Below are 21,700 nucleotides of genomic sequence, written 5' to 3' on the forward strand. Positions count from 1 at the left end.
TATTTTGAAGCCAAAAGTAAGAGTTATTACAGACTGAATCAAATCTAACTCAGCAGGTGGGTGATGTCCCATCTCCCACCAGTGATGGGAGACCTGCACAACTCATGCAGTCTGGGACCCACCTACTTTGATTTTTCCTCTTCAAACCCCGTAAGTAAGTCCTCTCATGGATCTTTCAGTAAGGATTCTTCATTTTAATGTCTTATAAGCAGAGCTTAGCTTATAAAATAAACCATGAATTTAACATCATTGCTGCTGATAGCACATTAATACATAGTGGGCAGCTTCCTCGGGTGTGTTCCTGGGACCAGATGAGAAAACTGTTCTGATGAAGTGGGATTTTGTTTGTCATGAATATTTATATCAGAAGTCTCTGTGCCTTGATAGTTCTTGGAATGTAAATGCAAAAGGGGAGGAAGCAGATTTATTTTGTATGGTGTTTTTTATACATCTTTTAGTCTACTTTTGAAGTCCTAGAAAATATTATGCTCTTTCATAGCAAATTCCTGTGGCAGAACTGCTCTGCTTCACTTACAGAGATGCTACAGAGGGCAGCAGGCAGTAGCTGATGGGTCAGGGCTATACCTCCTCCTGGGTTCACATAATTCACCAAAGCTATTCACAGTACATTTGTGCTGATCAGAACATGCAATATTTATAGTAGGAGAACATTCCTGTTGGCATTGCTGGACTTTAAGGCAGGTCTTTTGTTGAGCTGCATTTAAATGTACAAAATGTGTGTAAAAGTGCATCGTACTGTTTCCACTGAACTTTCTCATGCTAATTGCCATACGATATCATAAGAAATAGAAATTATGGTGGTTATTGTATGTTCTACCTAGAATATTTCTGCTTAAATTACTAGGGGATGCTAAAAAACTGAATGGGAAGGGTAAAGCAATGTTTTGATCAGGAGCTATGTGTAGAGCTGTAATGAAATAGATTTTTAAGAGAGTGCTATGGCAGCAAAGTTGGTTTTCCAAATTGGAAAAGGTTTTACGCAGCGGCAGGAAATAAGAAGGAGAAGGGGGAAAGAAATATTACTATGGAAGATATTCCTTCTTCTTATGGGAAAAAAAAGAGTGTTTTAAATCAGCAGCATTTTGTGGTTTAAGTAATGGACCTACTGTTCTTAGAAAGTTCCGAGTATTCTGTTCCTAGAAGGCAATTTTACAAACACAGTCATAAGGATAGAATAATTTAAAATTAAGCACCACAAATAAGGAGTCATTTTTGCAGACTATAGTTGGTCACAGAACCTTTAATTCCATAGTTTGTTTCCTTTGAAGTGTATTTTAGTTTAAGTTTTGCCTCTTGACTCTTGCAGGCTTCAGACTTCCTATGGCAAAGTTGTTTCATATAATGATTTCCTTGTTCACACATTGCAGAAAAACAAATGAAGCCCACGTGCTGGATAGTCAAAAGATCAGGCAAATATTTCACTCAGTGTGCAACAAAATATTATGAAGTAATTTATTTTATTTTTTTTCCCCATTTTTAGGTAAAAATATTACAGTATACAAGATAATCTTATTAAAGTTAAAAATACAGTATTTTGCTTTTCTCTAAACTGATCTACGTACAGTACACTTTTTATTTTGGGGTTTTTGTGTGTTTTTGTACAAATATAACTTATTCTATTAGGCTATCTGTATTCTCATCTGGCACTTAAAACTGATCACGGGCCACGTTCATGGCTCTGCTTGTTTTCCTTAGCTGATGCCTAAATGTAATGTTCATCTTATAGGTGTCTCTTGTAAACAAACAGTACAGTTCAGTGGTTCCCAAGTAGTAAGGTGTTCTTTAAGTAGTTGAAGTCATGTAGCTAAATGTAAAAACCCAAGCAATCCAAGTTTGCAGTTGTGTTGCACATACTCATTACTTTCCAGTTGTAACAGTACAATCCAAGTATTACTTCAGCCTTTAAAACAGTTTTATTTCCTTCTTCGTCCTCTGTAAGAGCCAAACATGTAAGACAAAAATTTCCACAATGATTTTTCCTTTATTCTTCTTTATTTCTTCTTTTTGTCAGAATGTTCTCAGTGGAATTGAAGCCTTTTTGTATAGATTTAAAGGTTTGAAACTAGTGGGCTCTGTTTTCCATGATGTATCTGACCCTATGGCTTGCTGTTTGACCTCCGGAATCTGAAAGCTGAGCTCAGTTGCATCACTGTCACTGAACAACTGCCATTCCTTGAACTGAATACATTAGCACAGTAAATGTGATTTCTGGGTATTCCTGGGAAGTGAGTTGCACATCATTATGAATATTTCAGTACACTGTTGTGGAAGCTGGGGTCGTCTAAGGATAATATAGCTGGAAAAGGGGAACAGGAGTTTTGGGTTGGGAATCATTTGGTCAGGTTCTAGCAGAGGGGTGAAAGGATGCTTTACCCAACAAGCTCCATTCATTTTTTCCAATGCTGTCATCCGTCTACATCAAAAGTAGATGATCTCTACCTGCCCTACGTTGCAGTGGTCAGTTCAGCAGTTTACTTCTCACTTGTTTTTCATTAACCACAGTTCAAAGTTATCTTCATGGATGCCCATGTAAACATAAAAGGGGAGTACACACTTAAGGATAGGAATTTTTGACATTTTTGATAGTATGCTTAGCACATTTTTTCTTCAGACTTCACCCAATTCTGGTCAGTACAGTCCCAGTTGGTATAAATGAGCACAGTTACGTTGTCTTCGCTACAGTCAAATAGGTGAAGATCTGGCTTTTTTGCCTTTAACTAGAGGTGCCTTCCCTATGGTGCATCTATTTCTGATGCCAAAGGGAATACATTTTTACCAGTAAGTCACCTTTTGTATCATAAAAGATTTAACTGGCAATAACTCACCAAGCACAGCAGTAATGCAAAGTGCTCCTACCAATACTTGGTAGTTAGCAAAAGTTGAGTGTGCAGTACCCATCTTTTATACGGTTTTTGCTCTCCTAATATGCTGGTTGAGACTGAAAAGTGTTTAGAAAACCAGTTGCCTTTCTCTGTTTTCACCATCAGATGTCCTTGTTTAAGGTCTTCCCAAATTTGTCGCTCAGCTGCTGTATTAGTCTTGCCAGCTCATCAGTAGCTTGTGACTTTTCCTCCAAGAGTTCATAGCGGAGACTAGAAATATCTTGCTTAATCTCTTTAAGTTCTCCTAAAAGGAGGAAAATACCTTCATTAGCAATATTGACCCAAATAAGCAATCCCTATAGCTTTAAGATGTGAGAGAGCATTAATTTCAGTGTGCTTGGTCATGAATGTATATGGAGCTCCGTGTTATGTCCCTGCGTTTATGCATCTAATATTTGCACTAATAAGAAATAACCTGTACTTGCGGTAGTGGTACTGACAGCAATACAATGTATGATGTATGAAAGTTAATCTTTTTTCTGAAGTCTATTATCTCTCCACATATTTATCTCCATCTACGGGGGGACTTGCAGGAAGGTAACAGTTAAGAGGTGATAGAAGGAGGTTCTTTTTCATCTTCATACAAATCCTACATGACACAATGACAATACAAATCTTTACCCAGTTCAAAAACACATCCTTGGGGCAGGCAAGGGCAGTACAGCCAGAAATTGCTTTGCTTAGACACCACGATAAGGTTGGGCATTGGCAAAACCCTGAGTGTTGCACAGCAAGGAGAGATAGAGCTATGGGGCAGAGCCGAACTCTAAAGATCCTGTGAGATATGTGTTGTGCTAAGGAAAATTAAGGACCTAGAACTTATGAGCATAAAGGTGGCTCAGAGTCAGCACTGCTCACCCTAGTGCAAGCATGACAGTGCTCTTTCTCTACAGAGGATGTTATCTAAGCTGACCCCTCTTAGCGTTCATATCAGTATCAATAACATTACATGCTCTAATCTGTGTCAGTTATACAAATCCACTTGCCTTCATTGACTTCATCATTTTCTCTGTCAACCTGAGCCTTCAGGACATACCGCTTAATCAGGCGCTTCATTATTTTCTAAGAAGAGAACAGAAACACTTATCTTCATGTGAGTTTATCCCCATTGCCTTAATTCTAGACATTCTGAGCAATTCAAACACATGGGTAAAACCTGGCTTCAGAGAACGCAAAGAGAATTTATTTATTGACTTCCCATTTATTTTATACTTTATCGTATGAACTTTGTACTACAATAGGTGATTGACAGCCATTCCATAATGAGCCCACATATAAGGCACTTTCAGTTATTTTATGGAATGCACATGAATGTAGAGTATGTCCCACAGACAGAAATCAAAAACAGATGATCCGATATCAGGTTAAGAAATGGGATCCAGATCCTTCCCTTAGCATGTTGCTGTTTAATGTAAAAATACTTTACAGGAAGAAATACATGGTTAATTAACGATGTTAGCAAACGCATTCATGATGAGGGACTAAACATCTGACCCAAGGTTAACAGAAAGGCTCTGTTTGCCTTGCAATTGGGGTTTTAAGAGAGAAAATAGATTTAGTGAAGGATATAGAAAAAAGGGTTTGAACAGAAGGAGAGAATTTGGTTTAAGTAGGAGAAGTTCCTTAGGAAAATGGCAAATTTTAGGGGACATGCACAGGGAAAAAAAATGGAGCCATGTAGACTTATGGGGGACGATTGTTAGTCAGGAAGAGCGTATATGGAAATAGTAGAAGATGGCTATGGATAGGAGGTTGCAATGTGATATTGTTCCAAAAATGCATGTTACATCTACCTAGAAGGAAAGTAACTTTGGCAGTCTTGGGCTACACACAGGGTTACAGCTGAAGGCTGCATCATTGCCAGTTCTTCACTACAGAAAAGATACCCATCAATGGGGAAAAAAAAAAAATCTCAACTATAATAAACATAAAAAGGATTGCTCTATCAGAGACAGTGATTCAGGTGCATCCTCTGTAAACAGAGGAGCTCAGTGAGCATCCAAGAACACATACACAAATGCATTCATTGACCAGATGGTCATTCTTAGGGGAAAAGCCTTTCCCGGCATGGGCTCAGTTACTCACAGAGCAATCACAGGTCTCTGCTTTGAGCATCACTGAAAAACATTGAGAAGAGTGGGAAACGCCAACTAAGAAATCAGAACACCTATTCTTTTTCTCTTAGTAGCCAAATATGGATTATAACAGTGCAAAAGACATGTGAACATCAAAGAAGGATCCAGTCATTTGTATATGTCATGCAGTCATGGAATATGGGATATCTAAGACTGTCCTTGTATCAAGGAGGCATCTGGCTAACCAGGTGAGTCATTAAGGCAACAGAGATGAGGCACAGCGCACGTACGGTGTGTTGAAGATGGCCAAGGTAGTAGAATCCCGAGGGAGGTAGGGTGGTCACCTGAGAAAACATAAATGAAGTAATGTTTGGGGAAAGCAGGGAAATCCTGGATCCAAAAAAAAAAGAATTTTTTTTCAGAACAGACTACAGAGGAAATTTAGACTAAAGCAAGGAATCAGCACACAGTGAATGCTCTTATTACGTGGAAAAATAGGATAACATAATATCAATCTACTCTAGTTCCCATACAACTTGTATTTTTGATGGACACTATTCAAACACTATCCTATATTTACCACTGTGTGTGATAGAAGTCACAAGCTTAAGGCTGCATAGTCTATTAAATACATGTTGTAGTCAGATTTGTCTACAGAAACTAAATATTAAAAATGTTACCACTTTTTAACAAGAATCTACTTAGTCATTTAGTAGATATTTCTGACAATATCTTTAGGAAAGTAATTCATTTTTGTCTCAATATTGAACTGTTTTAAGCCTTGCTTTTCCCCAGTACTGCTTCTTTCTGTGACAATGTGTGAAATAGCCTCCAGGAAAACTAATCCTGGTTACTCAGGGAAATGCTGAACCAAACTTACGGACAGCCTCTTGGTAATGAATGCTGAACTGGAAAAAATTCAAATATGTCTGATTTGTATAAAGTTTCCCCATTCTTAAAAAACTAATTGAAATTCTTCAGGTCTCAGAGAACTTTTATACTATGCACCACTCAACTACCCACTGTCAGGCTTAAAATAGTCTTCATAGGCTTTTGGAACAGGTCAGGCATTTTTAAATTATAGCTGCACTGAATTCAATATTTTCTATGTATTTATTAGCACAACCTTCACCTTCAATCTCTGCATTTGCCATCAGATATCTGAACACATACTAGCACAGAGGGAAATGAGAGGAAAAGAACGGAGGCACTGAAACTGGGCTCATGAGATATGGGGCTCAATTTCCAGTTCAACCATCGGCTTTTTGGGCCTGGTAAGTCCTGCTAGACCTCATTTCTTTGTCTTTAGTGTGGAGGCCATGATATCTTCCCACTTCATGTCCCTTCATGGTCAAAATCAAGTGGAAGTCATCAGTGGTCAGAGGGGACAAATGAGGCATCAGATCTCAAACCTGGTGATCTATTTTGTCTCTCCAAACAGCACAGAAATATGCTTCTGACCCTTTAAAAGTACAAACTATTCCTTCTATTTTGTTTTTCTGACAAACCTTTTACTTAATTTTGTAGGTGAAGGCGTTGATAATTTGGCAGACTGCAGTGCTGAAAGTGGGAAAAACTCATTAGTTCAGCAGAGCATTTTAGCACTGCTCCATCTTAAAGTCTCAGCTCAAGAGGGCTTGATAAAGGTATCATTTTGCCTGGACTAGTTCACTCCCAGATCATGACTGCAGTGCGTTGACTTGTTCTTTCTACTTTTCAAATTACTACGTGTTCATATTCTGTGTATTTTTGTTATCCCTCAGGAGCACTGCCTGTATGTAGTACAAGTACACAGACTGCAGATACATCACTTGATAAATTCTGCTAAAGAAAACAGCTCAGCAAGAAGCTGCTGCTTCAAAGATTTTCCCAGTTGCAGAAGAAAGTTTGCTGGCCAGATTACCAAACTGTTTGTTCTTCTTTATATTTAGCTAATTAAGACTATTACACTCTCCTTATATTATTTGGGCAATTTCTTCCTGCAGCAACTGAAACTTTCTAAGATCACTTGAAGGCAAACATAGTAGGAGCATTTTTAAAGCGAAATAACAGGTAGCTAATCCTTTTCTGTCTAATTTTCACAGCCGCCTTTGGCTTTTTCAGCCTTGGATATAAGGGTCTAATTTACCACAAACATTAGGTGGTCTCATTTAGAAATAATAGCTACAGGAAGAGAATGAGTCCAGCAGAGGCTGACACATCTTTCCATTACCTGTGCGTTTGAATGGATGGGAAAACATCAGAAATGCTGAAATGCCATTTTGAGTGGGACACAATCATCTCTTCCTTTTGCCTTTGATGGTATTAAGCCAACTTAATACTGAAGTGAATGTATCCCATTTCTAGCTTAGATTTTTAGATACTCCTTTTATCCTGGCACAAAAGCCTAAGCAACTTTTAAAACCAGTAGAAATTTATTACTGGTGTGCTGTACAGCCTAGGAGCCCATTGTACTGGATGCTGTACCAACACAAGACAAAACACTTCTACAACTGCTGTTGCACATTTTGTCCAATTTAGCTATTACTTTCCTCAACTCTCTTTAATATAACTCTCTCCAGGCATATCACTTGCTGTCTGGTTCCTTTTCACTTCATGTTCAAAAATAACAAAAAAGTCCTGTGGAGCACATTTTGCTTATTGTGTTACCCTACTATATGTTTCCTCAAGAAATAATACATTTGCTGGCATGACCACTCTAGCTGAGACAGCCAGTTCTGTTAGTTCCTTTGATGACCGGGGTACCCTGTGCCACTGTTGCAGCCACAGGTATTTTTGAAGCATACCACATTGCAGGTTTAGCTTGGTAGGACAAGTCACTGCCAGAGAAAGCACATGCAAATGTTAGTGCAAAGGCTGGAGAGATGACTCTATGTCATGACAAATGAAGTGCTGTCAATGCAACACTAAAGCTTAGATGATATTCCTTGTATTAAATTAAATACCATTGAGAAGAAATAATTAGCATGACAAATGCTAACACCATGTGTATTTCCATGGGTGACAGGCTGCATTTGTCTCTGAAGTGCCCCAGCCCCATCCCATGCCTGTGCTAAGGCACAACCTGGCACATCACAGGGTGGCATCGACAGGAAGACGACAAACATGACCCCGGCAGGGAAGAGCTGTTCACTTACAGATTTCTTCCCTGGCTCTTGCTTTCATGCTGTGATTACCTGATATCTTGTGGGCTTGTTATAAGCATTCTTCCCAGAAAAATAGTCTGCATTTTGAGAGCTAGAGTGAAAACGAACTTTCTGAAATTATAAAACATCATGATATAATTAAATCAATGATAGCTTCTCATACCCAGACAGCCCCAAACTACACAGAGCTTTATAAGAACAGTAGGAAATGGTTCAATGTACAAGTACAATAAAAACTGGCATGTTCAGGCCTAAAAAGTAAGCTTTTGAAAGACAGAAAATGGTCAAAACACACAAAGTACTAGGGAAAAATGGGTTCTAAAATCTCTAGACAAAAATGGTATTCTCACACGAGTTTTAGACAAGAATGTGTTGAGGCACAAAATACATTAACCTTAAATAGATTGGTGATATCAATTTGGAACAGAATTTAAGGAAGAAAAATAAATACTTATGTTTAGAGAGAACAAGTCAATGTGGTCCAAAACCAAATCCTGAAACACAACTGATTTTCACTGGTCTTTTTAAAACAGCAGCATCATTTGTTACCTTTTTAGCTCAACAAGAAATATATACTTTCTTTTAAAAAGAGAAAGAGGGGATTTTTTTTAATCAGAGGACATCACAGTTACTAGTTTTGTGCTCTAGAAGCTTCCAAGGAGACTTTTGGGGAGACTATGCACAATATTTGTAAGACATTTTGGTGACTTTTATCCACCTCTGAGATTTTGTGGACCAAATGCTGACAAAACCCCACCACACTTATTCAAAGGAATTACTTCTTATTATAGACCCAGAGCAGCCAATAAATATCATAGATTTATGCACCTATATGCAAGTGTATATTCAGGAAAAGCCCTGCTTAAGGGTTTTTCTTCCCTAACTGGATAAGAAATCCTGAGAAATAAGTGATTTTTAAAGATTGCCTTTTTTTTTTTGACTAAAAGTCTGCAGTAATCATGTACTTTATTATTATTATTTCTTAGTCATCAGGTGTGCAGAGACTGTTTTGAAGATGATCTGTGAACAAAATCAACAGGCAAGCAAGAAATGACTGATACTCTTCATTGTTTATGCTAAAGCCATGGAAACTATGAATTTTGCATGAGTTCCATGAAAAAGGGCAAGCCAGATACTTTGACTCATGTGGCTTGGGGAAGGAGGGGCTTAGAGAAAAATTAATTACTTTGGTTTACGCTTTGAAGCAGAACCTAGATTTCAAACAAAGACAGCTTTGTGTGGTTAGATTCAAATAGTGTTTTTTAAACATTATCTGTTAAAATTATTATTTGAGATAGTTAAAGGACAAATATTGCTTTTATTTCAAGACTCCACTGTTCCTAGGGGGTCTTTCAGTAATAAATAGTTAATTTCCCCCAAATGCTTGTCTATCTTGTCAATGTTCATCATGTTGGGTAGCTAAATTATTTGATAACATGGAGTAGACTCCACGGATTTCTCCCTTTAGTTTAGGTTCTGGCAGAGACTGAACGAACATCAGACCTGAGCAGTTCTTTTAATTTCATGGAGCATGATCTCCTCCAAGGCCATGGGCTTTGCCTGGAGCTAGATGACTCAACATGAGCCGGGTTGCTCTTTCAAAGAGCCAAGAGATCCAGACAAAGCTCAAAAGCAGGCTGCACCTTACAAAGGCAAACTCTGCACAGCCTCCTCCAACCTTTCTTTCCTTACCCTTGATCTTTCTTATTGCAAGGTTAAAACTGAGGGTAGGCTGCAAAATGGGTCCCAATGTGACCCATTTCTTCCCTCTCCTGTGCAGTGCCACAGAGCTAGGGTATTAAAGCCTGGAAAGGTGGTCTGAGAGCAGGCTGATGGAATAGCAACATGTCCTACAGCCTGTCAATGAGCCACACTGATCTCTCGTGCACTAACTGTAAGACATAAGAGACAATACATTTTAAAGGGCTTTGCTTTTCCCCCAGGAATGAGTTTGTTTCAAACTCAGCTTGAGCTATGAAAATTAAACACCAGCCAGGACACTTTTATGCAAAGCTACCTCCTCACACCTTTGAATCCACTGAATTTAATGAGAGCAGCCCAGCAGCTGTGGCTGAGCTCCTGTGAATGTTTTGGGCTTTTTCATCCCCTGTGTAAAGCAAATGGACTTGTCCTGTGAGTGGGATTGTGTTTGTTGTAAATTTATGCGCTAGGAACACTTCATCGCACTGACAGGCTGCACAGTGTTGCTGATACTAATTTCCATAAGCAACATCATCTTCTCTAATTTCTCTGGCATTTCCCCAAGGAGGAGTAAAGCTAATTCTGTTGGGAAGGGTCTGGATGCTAAGCATACTCTTGCATATCTGTCTTGCTTTGTCATGCTGACACTCACTAGGGCTGAGGAAAGCCTGCTGACACATAGCCAGGATTCCCAAAGCAAACCCCTATTTTAATGACCAAAGGGGAGGTGGCTGAGGCAGAATCTACCCATTAGTGGCTACACATCACTAAGCAGATATAAGTAGAGAGGTTGTTAATTATAGCTTTAGACATTTAGAAGGTGTTATTAAACCCTGCTTAGAAACATGTTCCCAAACCTGGAATGGTGGTAAATGTTGTAATGACAGCAAAATTAGTTTGGAAATCACTTTAAAGGAAGGTGGATGTTTTGAAAAGGCATAAAGGCCTGATGGGTAGATGAGGAGTCAGACAAGCTGAGAGCTTGTTTGTGCCTCTGCTTCTGCCCTTCAGCTTTGACCTTGCTTATTTGGCCTTGGGAAACTCCCTTATAAAAGTGTCTGCTTTTATAGAAGTTGCTTTTTCCCTGGTGTCCAGGCAGTGCTCAGTATAATGAGGTCACAAGTCTAGGAGAACTCTCTAGCTACAATACTATATATATATATATAAAATATATATATATATAAAAAAAATAAAACACAATGACAAGGCTGACTAAGAGGCTGTGCTGTCCCTGTACACCGTGCAACCCCCTCCAGAAGGTGCCTGGCATGAATCCTGTCTACAAAGAAGTTAAAAAGTGAAGATATAACATACCCGTTGTTTGGAATTCAGCATCCCCATCTCAAGATCATTTTCACAGTTTTTGGCCTTAGATTTGCAGAGTTTTATGAGGCACATTTTTATTCTCAGTATGAGATAATAAAATGATTTAGGGCTTGGCACTAGATTAAAAGGAGCAGGTAAAGTCCTTCCTTCGTCAAAGTAGGATAGCCAAAGCTTGGCACGTGCAAACTTCCACTCCACATCCGCATCCTCCTTGGGAAGGGAAGAGGGAAAAAAAAACCCCACACACCCAAATGCATAATTAGTAAATAGGGAGAGATTTAGCTATGACAAGAACAAACATACAGGTAGGATTTAACTAGAATCAGATTCTGTTTGACAGACCAAGACCCATGCACAAAATGTGTCTTTGTGGGCTTCTCTGTGGTAATCTCAAAATAAGGAAAATTTGAACAAAGCAATGGATAAACAAAAGCCTAAGTCCTCCAAATTAAATAGACTGTTTCCTATTTCCTTGGAGAAGAAGAAATGACCTCAAGTTGTGCCAGGACAACCCCTTCACTAAAAGGGTTGTCAAGCATTGGAACAGGCTGCCCAGGGAAGTGGTGGAGTCACCATCCCTGGAGGTATTTAAAAGACACGTAGCTGGGGCACTTTGGGACATAGTTTAGTGGTAGGTTTGACAGTGCTGGGTTAATGGTTGGACTTGATGATTTTAAAGGTCTTTTTCAACCAAAATGATTCTGTGATTCTATGACTCTATCTTTAATCTCCCTGCTACTGAGGACTGGAATGAATTAGTATGAGATTTACTAGTTTTTCCCCGTCCTCAGGTAGGAGGCTCTGGGCCAAATAGCTCACCCTTGTTTTGCTGATTGTTCAGAGTAGTCTTTAACAAAGTTTTGAAAGTTTCCATGCAATCAAGAAGGATGATAAAGCATTTTTCCAGGAAAATGGTCATCCGAAGTTTAGACTGGAAAGATAATATAGGCCATCTATTCAGTATTTTTAGAGATTTTTCTTCAGAAACCTACTACAATAAACTAGGAAAATGCAGTAAGAGGCTGTGACCCCTCCAGAAGTGAATCTTGTTTCTGTAGAAGAGGATTCAGGAAGATGCTGTACCTTAAATGATTAGAAATCTTTGGGGAAATTGCTTTCTGCATGCAGGAAAAGCTTCTGGGGCACAGAACACATCTAAGGTCTCTGTGCCATTTAGACTTAGTTGCAGCACACACAAGATAGAATTCATTTGCACTACAGTACATGGATGAATCAGACAAAATATTTTCAGCTCTGTGCTTTTGCAGTGTCAAGTTCTAAGGGAGATTAGGACAATTAATTAATAGAAACCCCACTGCAGAAGCTTGACATTTAACAAATCAGAAGAGGTGACTCAGCATTAACATTATGCAAATAACGTACTTTTTATGCCTTTATTTACATTAGCAGGGAGTTGTTTAAGTAAGTCCAAAGCATTTAGCAAATCCAGTCTGTTAATAGTTCTACTACTGAACAAGGCTGGTAAATCCCACAAACCCCTTTCTGTGGAAACCTATTCATATTCCTTGAGGGCTGTGTTCATATCCTTCAAAAATAGCTTTTTGTGAATGTCCATGCAGTTTTATGCCTGGTATTTGGAAAATTGGGAATTTTTAAATATGCATTCATGAGCTTTACACCTATAGGAACTTGAGTGTTTAAGCAGTAGAGAACAGGGCAAAAAGCCAGATAAAGTACTAACTCTATCATAAGTGAACAATGCAGCTAAGGTAACAGATGGATAAATGACACAGGGAGTGAAAAATATCACAAAGCACTTTCATTAAATACATGTAAAGGAAATTGGATTTACTCAAAGAAGGTCATTAAAAACAAGGAAGTTGAAATTGTTCTAAAAATGATTTATTGTTAATTATTAATTCAATTGTAATTTGAGGACAGACACAGCGTTAAATTTGCACACTGTAAGCACTCTAATCTTGAAATAAGCTACAGCTTCCTTGTTTTTTTAACATTTTCATTATCAGTGATAATTAAGTACATTGAGTTTGTAATCTAATTTCTCATCTTACCTCAATTTCCTGATAGGAGTTGTTGATCATGGCTATTAGCATATTAAGCAGCACCACCACCATAGTCACGTTATATACTCCATAGAGTACATATCCAATATTCTCAATGAATTTATGGTCATACTTCAGCACCACAGATATCACTTCAGATAAGCCAAATATTGACCAGAATAAGGTTTTAAAACTTTCTTCTACCCTAAAAAGAAAGAAAACAATCTCTTTGTAGAGTTGGCACCAGGTAAGCCTGGCAAAATGCTAATAATAAAAGCAGCAATCTAGCAATATAAATATGATGCCTTGGCACAGTCAGTGTAAGCCATTATCCATCACCCAGGGATATGCCAAATCGTATTTCCTGATTTGATAAGGAAATATAATTTCTGATTAATACTATAAAATTACAGTGTCCCCTTTTTGCTCCATCTGTTCTCTCAGGGGCATTATTTGCGACTTGGATTTTGTGTCCCTAGTAAGGATGACTCCTCCATGGGCATCTTGCAGTTTGTAACTTTTAGTGTAGGGCTTTTTACTTCTACTCATTCACTCTTTTCTCACTCAGAGAAGACAGGCAGAGATTATCAGAGAAAGGAAAGAAGGAACTTAGTTTGACCTTCTGCTTTCTTATATGCAGTTTCCAGGGCAGAAGAGAAGCATTACTTTTTCCCCAGAAGAAATGAATGAAATGGTCTGATTTGTGGCATTAATATGAAGAGCACAGAGTGCAAATATAGCCAGACCATAGTCTGATTTTCTTCCCACCCTGCTTTGAGACTGTAAACAAGTCAGATGCCCAAGCATTTGTAGCAAAAATCTGTAATTAAGGGGTGGTAGGAGATGTCTCAGAGAGGCATTTTGATTTCATTATTACCCTTGTTTGAAATTACAAAGGAACCAGAGGAAAGCAAAAAAGGTTGGAAGATAGGGAGGGGAAAAAAAAGAGGAATAAGCCAAGGACAATGAGAAGCGGGGCTGGAAAGGATGCAGCTGGACTGATAGGTCAAAAGAAGAATCTGATTCAGAGGAGTCAAAGCTGTAACTGGCAGAGCGGAGCAACCACAGCTGAAAAGGAAGAAAGGAGAAGGGATGCTGGTACATTTTTAATTTACAAGTCATTTTTCCTTCACTGAACAATCCTTAGCATGTTAAGAGTTAACTGCCTGCTCTTTCCCCATGCCTGCCAGGAGGTAAACGCCCCTAAGAAAACAATGCCATTGACAAATTGTTTTGATGAACCCTTTTGTACTGGGGTGGCAGCCTAATCCTGCTAAATCTGTTTATAAAAACAGATTATAGACACAAACTGTGACATATCCTAAGGGAACAATAAGCTTTACATCATCTGCAGTATCAATTACACCATGTATAAAAGCAAGAGAAATTAATTTCAACCCTTTGAAAGGCTAGTGCACAGCACTGGGCAGTCCCTTTCTGCCCAAGCAAACTGCTATTTAACTCCCGCCATATGGTATTCTATATTCTATTTATAAGTAGTAGTATGACTGCAGTAAAAATTTAGGTATCATTCTCAACTAGTATAACTGCACTAACGTGTGGGGAGTAACCTTGAGTGGTGTTTCAAATAGATGTTGCACAACTTCATTAAAAATGTGGCTTTGTCTTTAGTCTCCTTGATTCTCAGAGTTATCGATACCATCTTCTCCTCCCCTTGCTGCTTTGCACCAGGCTGGGACACCATGCAAAGATAACACTTGTGGGATGAGCTATGACTGTGCTGCAAACAAGTGACATCACTTTTCCACTTTCTGGACATTCCCTCTCCTGTAACACTCTGCTTTCGTCTCCTGCCCTCATCTGCAGCAGAAAGTAGCTGGCATTAATGTGTCAGATAACCTTGTTTTATGGTAGCAATCTGGCCAGTGCTTATTCTGTACCTTCCAGTTAAGGAACACATACAACACCAGAAATCAGTGGCTTTGAAACCCACCACCTAAGAAGTCACTCATCAAAGTAATAAAAACGACAACCCCCAGCCTTGATCCCAGCTGCACCATGCTATTAACCTTCCTTTTTTAATTTGGAAAGGTTCCCTTCGCTTTCCTCCCTGCAGGCAGATTTTAATACAACATGTCAACTCTGCTCCTTTTTGGCAGCTTAAGCATTAACCTTTGTTCTGGAGTGATGCCAGATTCTCCTTGAAAAGTTAATTAAGGACTGTGAGTGGCCTTGTCTGCCCTGAGCACTGCAGAGGAGGCAGGCAAGGGCCAGGGTGCTGGGCTCCAGTGCACATGTCCATGGTCCCTATTCGCAGTGTCATGTAAGGGTAAGGGACCGGTGCTGATGGCGGTGGGACTAGGAAAGTGGTGTGAGAGGTGGACCTGACCTGTAGCACCCCAAAAGGGTGCTTAACTACGCCCCTATGCAGATGCAGGTCCTCCTGTTATAGAAGAAACATTTCTAATGAGAACTTGTACTAATCCATCTCTACCATCCAAAAAGGCTGGATGGCTCTTTCCTTCTCCCTTTTAGATTACTGCCAAATTGCATGAGATTTGGCACAGGTTGCAAGGAACATCAGCTGGGGTTGTTTTTTGAGAACATGTCACTAAAACACGAGACAAGAATGTTTGGAGCCAAGTTCTCAAAGGCTCCAAGATGCTGATTTGCCTCATCATTGCCAGCTAAGCAATATACCCCCTCCCTGCAAGGTCAGTGGGTGTTTCAGCCTTCTCAAAGGCAGACAAATGAAGTGGCAGATTGACTGATGTTCCTTATGGAGATGGGTATGCTGCAATTTCTCTCTGCTATGCTAGAGCCAACTGTTGCAGTGGACAGAGAGCAGAGAGACTTTTTTGTTTCAATACACATAGTCCTGTAAAAGTTAAACAAAGATTTTGCATCAAGGCAGAAAATAGATCATAAGCAACCACCTTGTTGCAGATTTTCCTTGCTTTTGTAAACAGCAGTGTGCTGTTCATCAAAAAAGATCACAGCAAGGCTATGATTTCATGTCAATCTTGTGTCCTTTTTACGAAATCTTCAGGCATCCTTTCAGACTTACTTCCTTAAACTGATTGGTTGGGATTTAACACTGCATGAAAAGCGATGAAGTCACTATAATCTACAAAAATATTGCATTTTGACAAAGGGAAATGAGAAGAAAAAAGCCTTCAAGCCTCGAAGTAACATTGGCACTGAACAATGAGTCACATTTCCTTTTGGGGAAAGGGAGACAGAAAACCTCATGTTGTAGCCTTCAGCCTGATTTGTGATGCGGAAAGCAAGATGAACACAATCAGCCTTCCCTCCATTCCGATTTTGTTTGCATAGCATGTTCTTAATTACAGACTGTTTCGAGAGCTGTGTTCTGTACACAGCGTGCAATAAACAGATAAACATAGCTGGGGTTGGTTGAAACTGTCGTGGAAACTGGTCTACTTTTCAGCATTGCACAACTTCCAAACAGTTTGAAAGTATACCCTGGTTAGTTAAATAATCTCTGTATTTAACTATGTGAAGTCAAGTCCACTGCATCTGTAGTTCCTTTGCATCCAGACCATTAAAATAGAAGAAATGACAAAACCTTTGCCTGATAACTGGGTTCAGAGGCCACTGGGGTGCCACATGTTTGCTCTGTAGATGTCAACACAAGCAAAACAGAGCACATGATTTCAAAAGTGCAATAGCAAGGGAAGATGAAAGCTAAGTTCACCAAACATTCACTCGCACTATTAGATCTCAGCAAGAAATTCCCTCTGAGTGTTATCTGGACAAATATACAATCTTTTCTGCCTATGTACTGTCCTGGGAAGCTGTGATTCTCTTAAATGTGTAACTCAAAGTTATTTCAGTGAGTAGCTGTTTGTCTAAGGTTTCTCCCTGAGGCTACTCAGTGAGCTGTCAATTCAACGCCCTTTGAAACTGGCCACAATCAATTAACACACAGATTCAGTGTGTCTTTTTCTGTCATGACTGGCCAAGAGACCTCTGAGAATCAGGTCCAATAGGTGAACAGCCACATTTCTGAGTATAAAGCCTGTTTTTTGTAAGATTTCACCCATCTTCATTAGAATTCACAAACGTGCCACCAGGAAATGAATTCAGCGACACCTCTGAAGTCACCTAATGGTTATGAGGACACCAAAGTAAGCATTATTCTTCTTTGCCCCAGTGAATTTTCAGTGAATGAACATTTGAGTTCGCTATTCAGCTCTAATACTGAAATCTTTCTTCTTTCCGTAAACAAGTTAATGACAGCAGGAGCCCAGCACCTTCAGCATGGCCCATAGGCAGCTCATGAAAAATAGAGAAGGAAATGTTGCTAGAGCTGGTAGCTGCCCATCTGCCAATATAACCTTGTAATTAGCTTATTAAAAGTGTTTAAGACTGTACCTCAGGGTTTCTAGCTTGTTGAATGAAATGTCTGAGAAGGATTTTTGGGATGAATGTTAATCTATTCTCTTTGTTTCACATGATGAAAGGGCTCATTTTCACTGATCATCATTTGATGCTCCCGTGTGTTTAAATAATCAGAAGAAAGTAAGTCTATCTGAAATCTCTTCCAAATTCTTAAAAGGAAAATTCATGCTCATAACAACATGAAGTCCCTCCAGAATAAGTAGTCACCAGGCTGAAGTGAAGGAGGAAGAGCGCTGCCTTTTAACAAGACTCTCCCCAGTCCAAACATCCCTGGGCATTTCAGCAATCTTTACTCCAGTGAGCAATCACCATTTTAGTCAATGTTTGCTCATTATTTCCATCAAAAATAGTGCCTACTGGAAGAGCCATTTAGGTAGTGAGTACTAATGAGAGAGTTATTGCACAGTACTGCCTCAGAGACTGGAATTAGTGATGTTCTCCAGCAATGTGCCTGAGGATACCATAACTGAGGGTTATTGTGCCACCAGGCAGTCAAGGATGGTATCAGCTCAACTTCTTATTAAGTCTTGTGCTTCAAGGGCACTGCCCTCTCCTCAAATAAGAAGCAAGTCACATCCCACACACCCAATTTTCTTCTACGTTACCACCAAGCACAGATAAATGTAATTGCATCTGGCCTCATAAATCCTTCCATTAAGATGTATCTTGAGGTTACAGGAGAGGTCTAGAGGGCATATTTGGCTCAATTAGAGAAAGTAAACACTATGTTACAGGATAGATGTTGCACAGGAAGGTGGTGTGGTAAAACTGGCTGCTGTGCATTGGAAGGAAACAGCCACTTGCAGGATAGAAATGATGCTGAAAAGGTCAATTATCCTAGAGATGCTGTGAGCCAAACCCACGCTCACTGTGTGGCATGTTAGAGAAAGCAAAGGGAAAACATTATGCCAAGATTTCCTCACAGATGGGTGTGTGGGAAGGCAAGTCTCTACCGTGTCCCCAAGGCTTTCACATGGCCTCTGCTGAAAAGTTCCCACTCAGGATTTAAAAACCACAGCCTAGACACCCTGGTTTGATTTGCTTTTCAGAGCATCATAACAAGCAGCTGGCTCTGCAGATGTGCACCTAATAATCACAGCTGCGCTCAGGTGCTGTCCTAAACCCAACCACAGATAAGCAAAATCCTCCCTTTTTTTACATACATTTAGGCTTGCAGTTTTAAGAACAATAACCTTAAGTCTAACCTCTTCCCCACTTCTTCTCTTGACTCATTATACTGAATATCTCACACAATATTTTCCTGATCTGTTATTTTGATTTCTGGAAATAACCATTTCTGAACTACACATCTCCCTGTGCTCAGGCCTTGACTCTGTGGTACCAGTTTCCCAGGTGAAATCTGGATGTGACTTCCCCACACAGCTGTATTAGCAACTATCTGAGCAGACCTTGCAGCAGCAATGGACCGGAATAGATTGAACCCTGCAAAAAACCAGGTGCTTTTCCATAGGTACTCACGTTGTAAACGCAGGGTTGTATTTTGCACCAAGGTAGTAGGAGTAAAGATTGAACATTCCAATCATAAAGGCCAGGAACACCATGATGAAGATGACCATGAACTTGAAGATATCCTTCACAGTCCTTCCCAAAGAGATCTGCAGGGGGCCGAAGCTTTCGTTGGCTGGAAGAATGTAAGCAATGCGGGAGAAGCTGAGTACCACAGCTATTGCATACAGTCCTTCTGAAATGATCTGAGGATCCGAGGGAAGCCACTTGTTCCTGGCTAAAACAATACATGTACACTAGGTATTAGTAACAAAAAATGTTAGGTGGAAGCTGTTATGATAAATGACCCCTTTGTCAAGACCGAACCTTGGCTTTGGCCAGGAGTTAAAGAAAAATAAAGAGTTTTGTAACCACTGGTCACTGAAGTCCTCAGCATGCTGTACAAATATAGGTGAGAAGAATTAGTTGTGGTTTTTACATGACAAAAATGAGGAATGACCAAGTCACTGGGATTTATCAAAGTCACACAACAAATAAACAGCCTGGCTTTCAACAAACTTGATATTTTCCGTTTCCTACTTGAACACCAGTGTCTTTTCCATCTGAAGCTCTTGGGATGGAGAACCAAAACCACCTCACAATGGAATTTGACTATAGATTCTGATATATGGCACTGTGTCAATATTTGGAAAGGAAGCATTAGAGAGGCTGAGATGTCTATCCCTACCATTAGGTAAGAAAGTTAGATAGAGCAGATATAACCATCAAATGTATCATTTTTATGTTATCTTTAAATTAAAACCAATCCTTGCAGTCTAGTCACTCTAATATTTTTACTTCAAAAAGCTTCTTGTTGATACCAGATATGCATCATTTATTTAATCTTCTGAAAATTTAAACATTTATATTAATATAGCTTGTAAGTGTCCCTGCATCAGCTGAGCTTCTTGATGAGAAGAATGTGACTCAGAAATAAAACATGTCACATCTTTAAAGACACAGCAGTAAACTTAGGCATCATTTGCAGTAATATGATCCAAAGGAAAAGCAGCAGATGGAGGCATTCGCAGGATCTGGTTGTGACATTCTCTTCTGGACCCTTTGCACCTCTGTGTCATGAACTCACTTTAAATGGGTCAGCAGCAAACCACAGAGAGGAAACCCACATCATCTCAGTGGCCTCTTGCTTGGCTGGGCAGGGAGAGGGAAGCTAACCTTCAGAGGGCACACACCAGGCAGGAGGCTGTGCACACTGCTGGGAATCCCCATGAATTTTGCTCAGGGTTACATCTAAAGCTTGCAGAGGCATGCAATGAATCCAGTCCCCACACTGGGGTGCAAAGATCTATTCATTTATGAATATCAAAGAAAAACCATTTCAGCCATCAAAAAGAATGTTGTCAAGGCTATGCTGCTGCTTGCATTTCCAAATGTTGGCAAATGATAAAAATAAAGTTTTTCTCTTGGAGGAGCAGCAGCTTATAGGTGTAATGGGTGTTTGTATTCCCATTATACAGGTGTTGGATCTAACAGAGGTGCAGAGCACCAACAGTTAGAAATGCAGCTTCAGATCCTATGTATGTTCACACATCTCCCTCCTCTCACATTTGGAAAGCCAAGCAGGTTCATTAATCTGTAATTTAAATTATATTCTACTCACTCTCAGTTCCTGATTATTTGTTGCTCAAGCTATTTTGTCGGGATGTGATTGACCTGAATGTGGCCTTAACACAAGATCAGAGACTGAACGAGGCTCAGATCTCAATTCCTTTCTGACTGTTTAGGAAGATGGCTGGAATGGGTAGATCTAAGCAGAATAATCTGGTTTAATTAGAGAAAAAGCCACATAAATATCCCAAAAAGAAAGCTGCTTTCAGCACTGCCACACATTAGCCTTAAAGAACAGGAAGCATTAGATAGCAAAAAGCATCTTACCATAAGTAAAATAAGCAACTTCAGGGGGAAGGGTGACATTATTGAGGTCATCGTCTTGAACGTACTGATCTACGTACTGTTGTGCTTCAGTTGCTTTGAGAAAAGCCATGAACCTGGCAGTGAATGATGCCACGAAGATGGACAGCATCCCAAAGTCCAGCAGGTTCCAGAGATGCACCACGTATTCGCGTGGACCCTCTTCCCAGATCTCCTTGCACTCTGACCATATCATGCCTGCAGAAAGGACACACCACATTTAACAGGCAAAGAGAGAAAGTGCTTTTTGTATTCAGGCAGACCTGTTCCTTGGCTAACAGTAACTTCTAAGACAGAGGCAAATGACTCTTCAATTAAACTGAATTTCTTGAGAGTGGTTCACAAAAACTTTTATTAAAAATCATCAAATACTTTAAGCTTACGTGTCTTTTTGTGCATATGAGGTAGAAACTTCAAAATCTCACTATATGAGTCAATGGTAAAGTAGATTTCTGGTGATGTCAGAGAAAGCACAGATCAGAAATAGTGAAGACAATAGAAAATCCTACTACTGATCTATTTGGAAAAAATATAGATTTCCTTTCTTGTCCCCAAAATCTCCTTGCTAAACTGTGCCACTGAAGGGGGTATCGCTTCCTCTGCTGATGTTCTCTTCCTTCCCTAAGATAGCTGGCAGGTCCATTTTAAGAATCGAAACAGATCTTTGCAAGAGAAAAATCTGATCCAGGAGTAAACACAGT

General features: G+C 39.6%; 1 protein-coding gene across 3 annotated transcripts in view; it reads right to left on the reverse strand.

Annotated features, from left to right (window-relative positions):
* Positions 1-1,447: 1,447 nt before the first annotated feature.
* The window catches only part of TRPC7 (transient receptor potential cation channel subfamily C member 7), a 74,969-nt gene continuing 54,716 nt past the window's right edge, over positions 1,448-21,700 (reverse strand). Inside the window, exons 6-13 of one of the 3 annotated variants that reach the window (XM_030504818.1) lie at positions 20,964-21,197; positions 19,041-19,305; positions 13,185-13,380; positions 11,140-11,361; positions 8,155-8,235; positions 5,269-5,322; positions 3,890-3,965; positions 1,448-3,147 (exon numbers count right to left, since the gene is read on the reverse strand). In XM_030504818.1, coding sequence (XP_030360678.1) covers positions 3,005-3,147; positions 3,890-3,965; positions 5,269-5,322; positions 8,155-8,235; positions 11,140-11,361; positions 13,185-13,380; positions 19,041-19,305; positions 20,964-21,197 — 1,271 coding nt within the window. In that variant the 3' untranslated portion in view covers positions 1,448-3,004. The remainder of the gene's footprint in view (positions 3,148-3,889; positions 3,966-5,268; positions 5,323-8,154; positions 8,236-11,139; positions 11,362-13,184; positions 13,381-19,040; positions 19,306-20,963; positions 21,198-21,700) is intronic. The other 2 variants (XM_030504820.1, XM_030504819.1) reach the window with 2 other exon arrangements.

This window comes from Strigops habroptila, chromosome 12 (genome assembly GCF_004027225.2).
Source record: "Strigops habroptila isolate Jane chromosome 12, bStrHab1.2.pri, whole genome shotgun sequence".
Taxonomy (NCBI): domain Eukaryota; kingdom Metazoa; phylum Chordata; class Aves; order Psittaciformes; family Psittacidae; genus Strigops; species Strigops habroptila.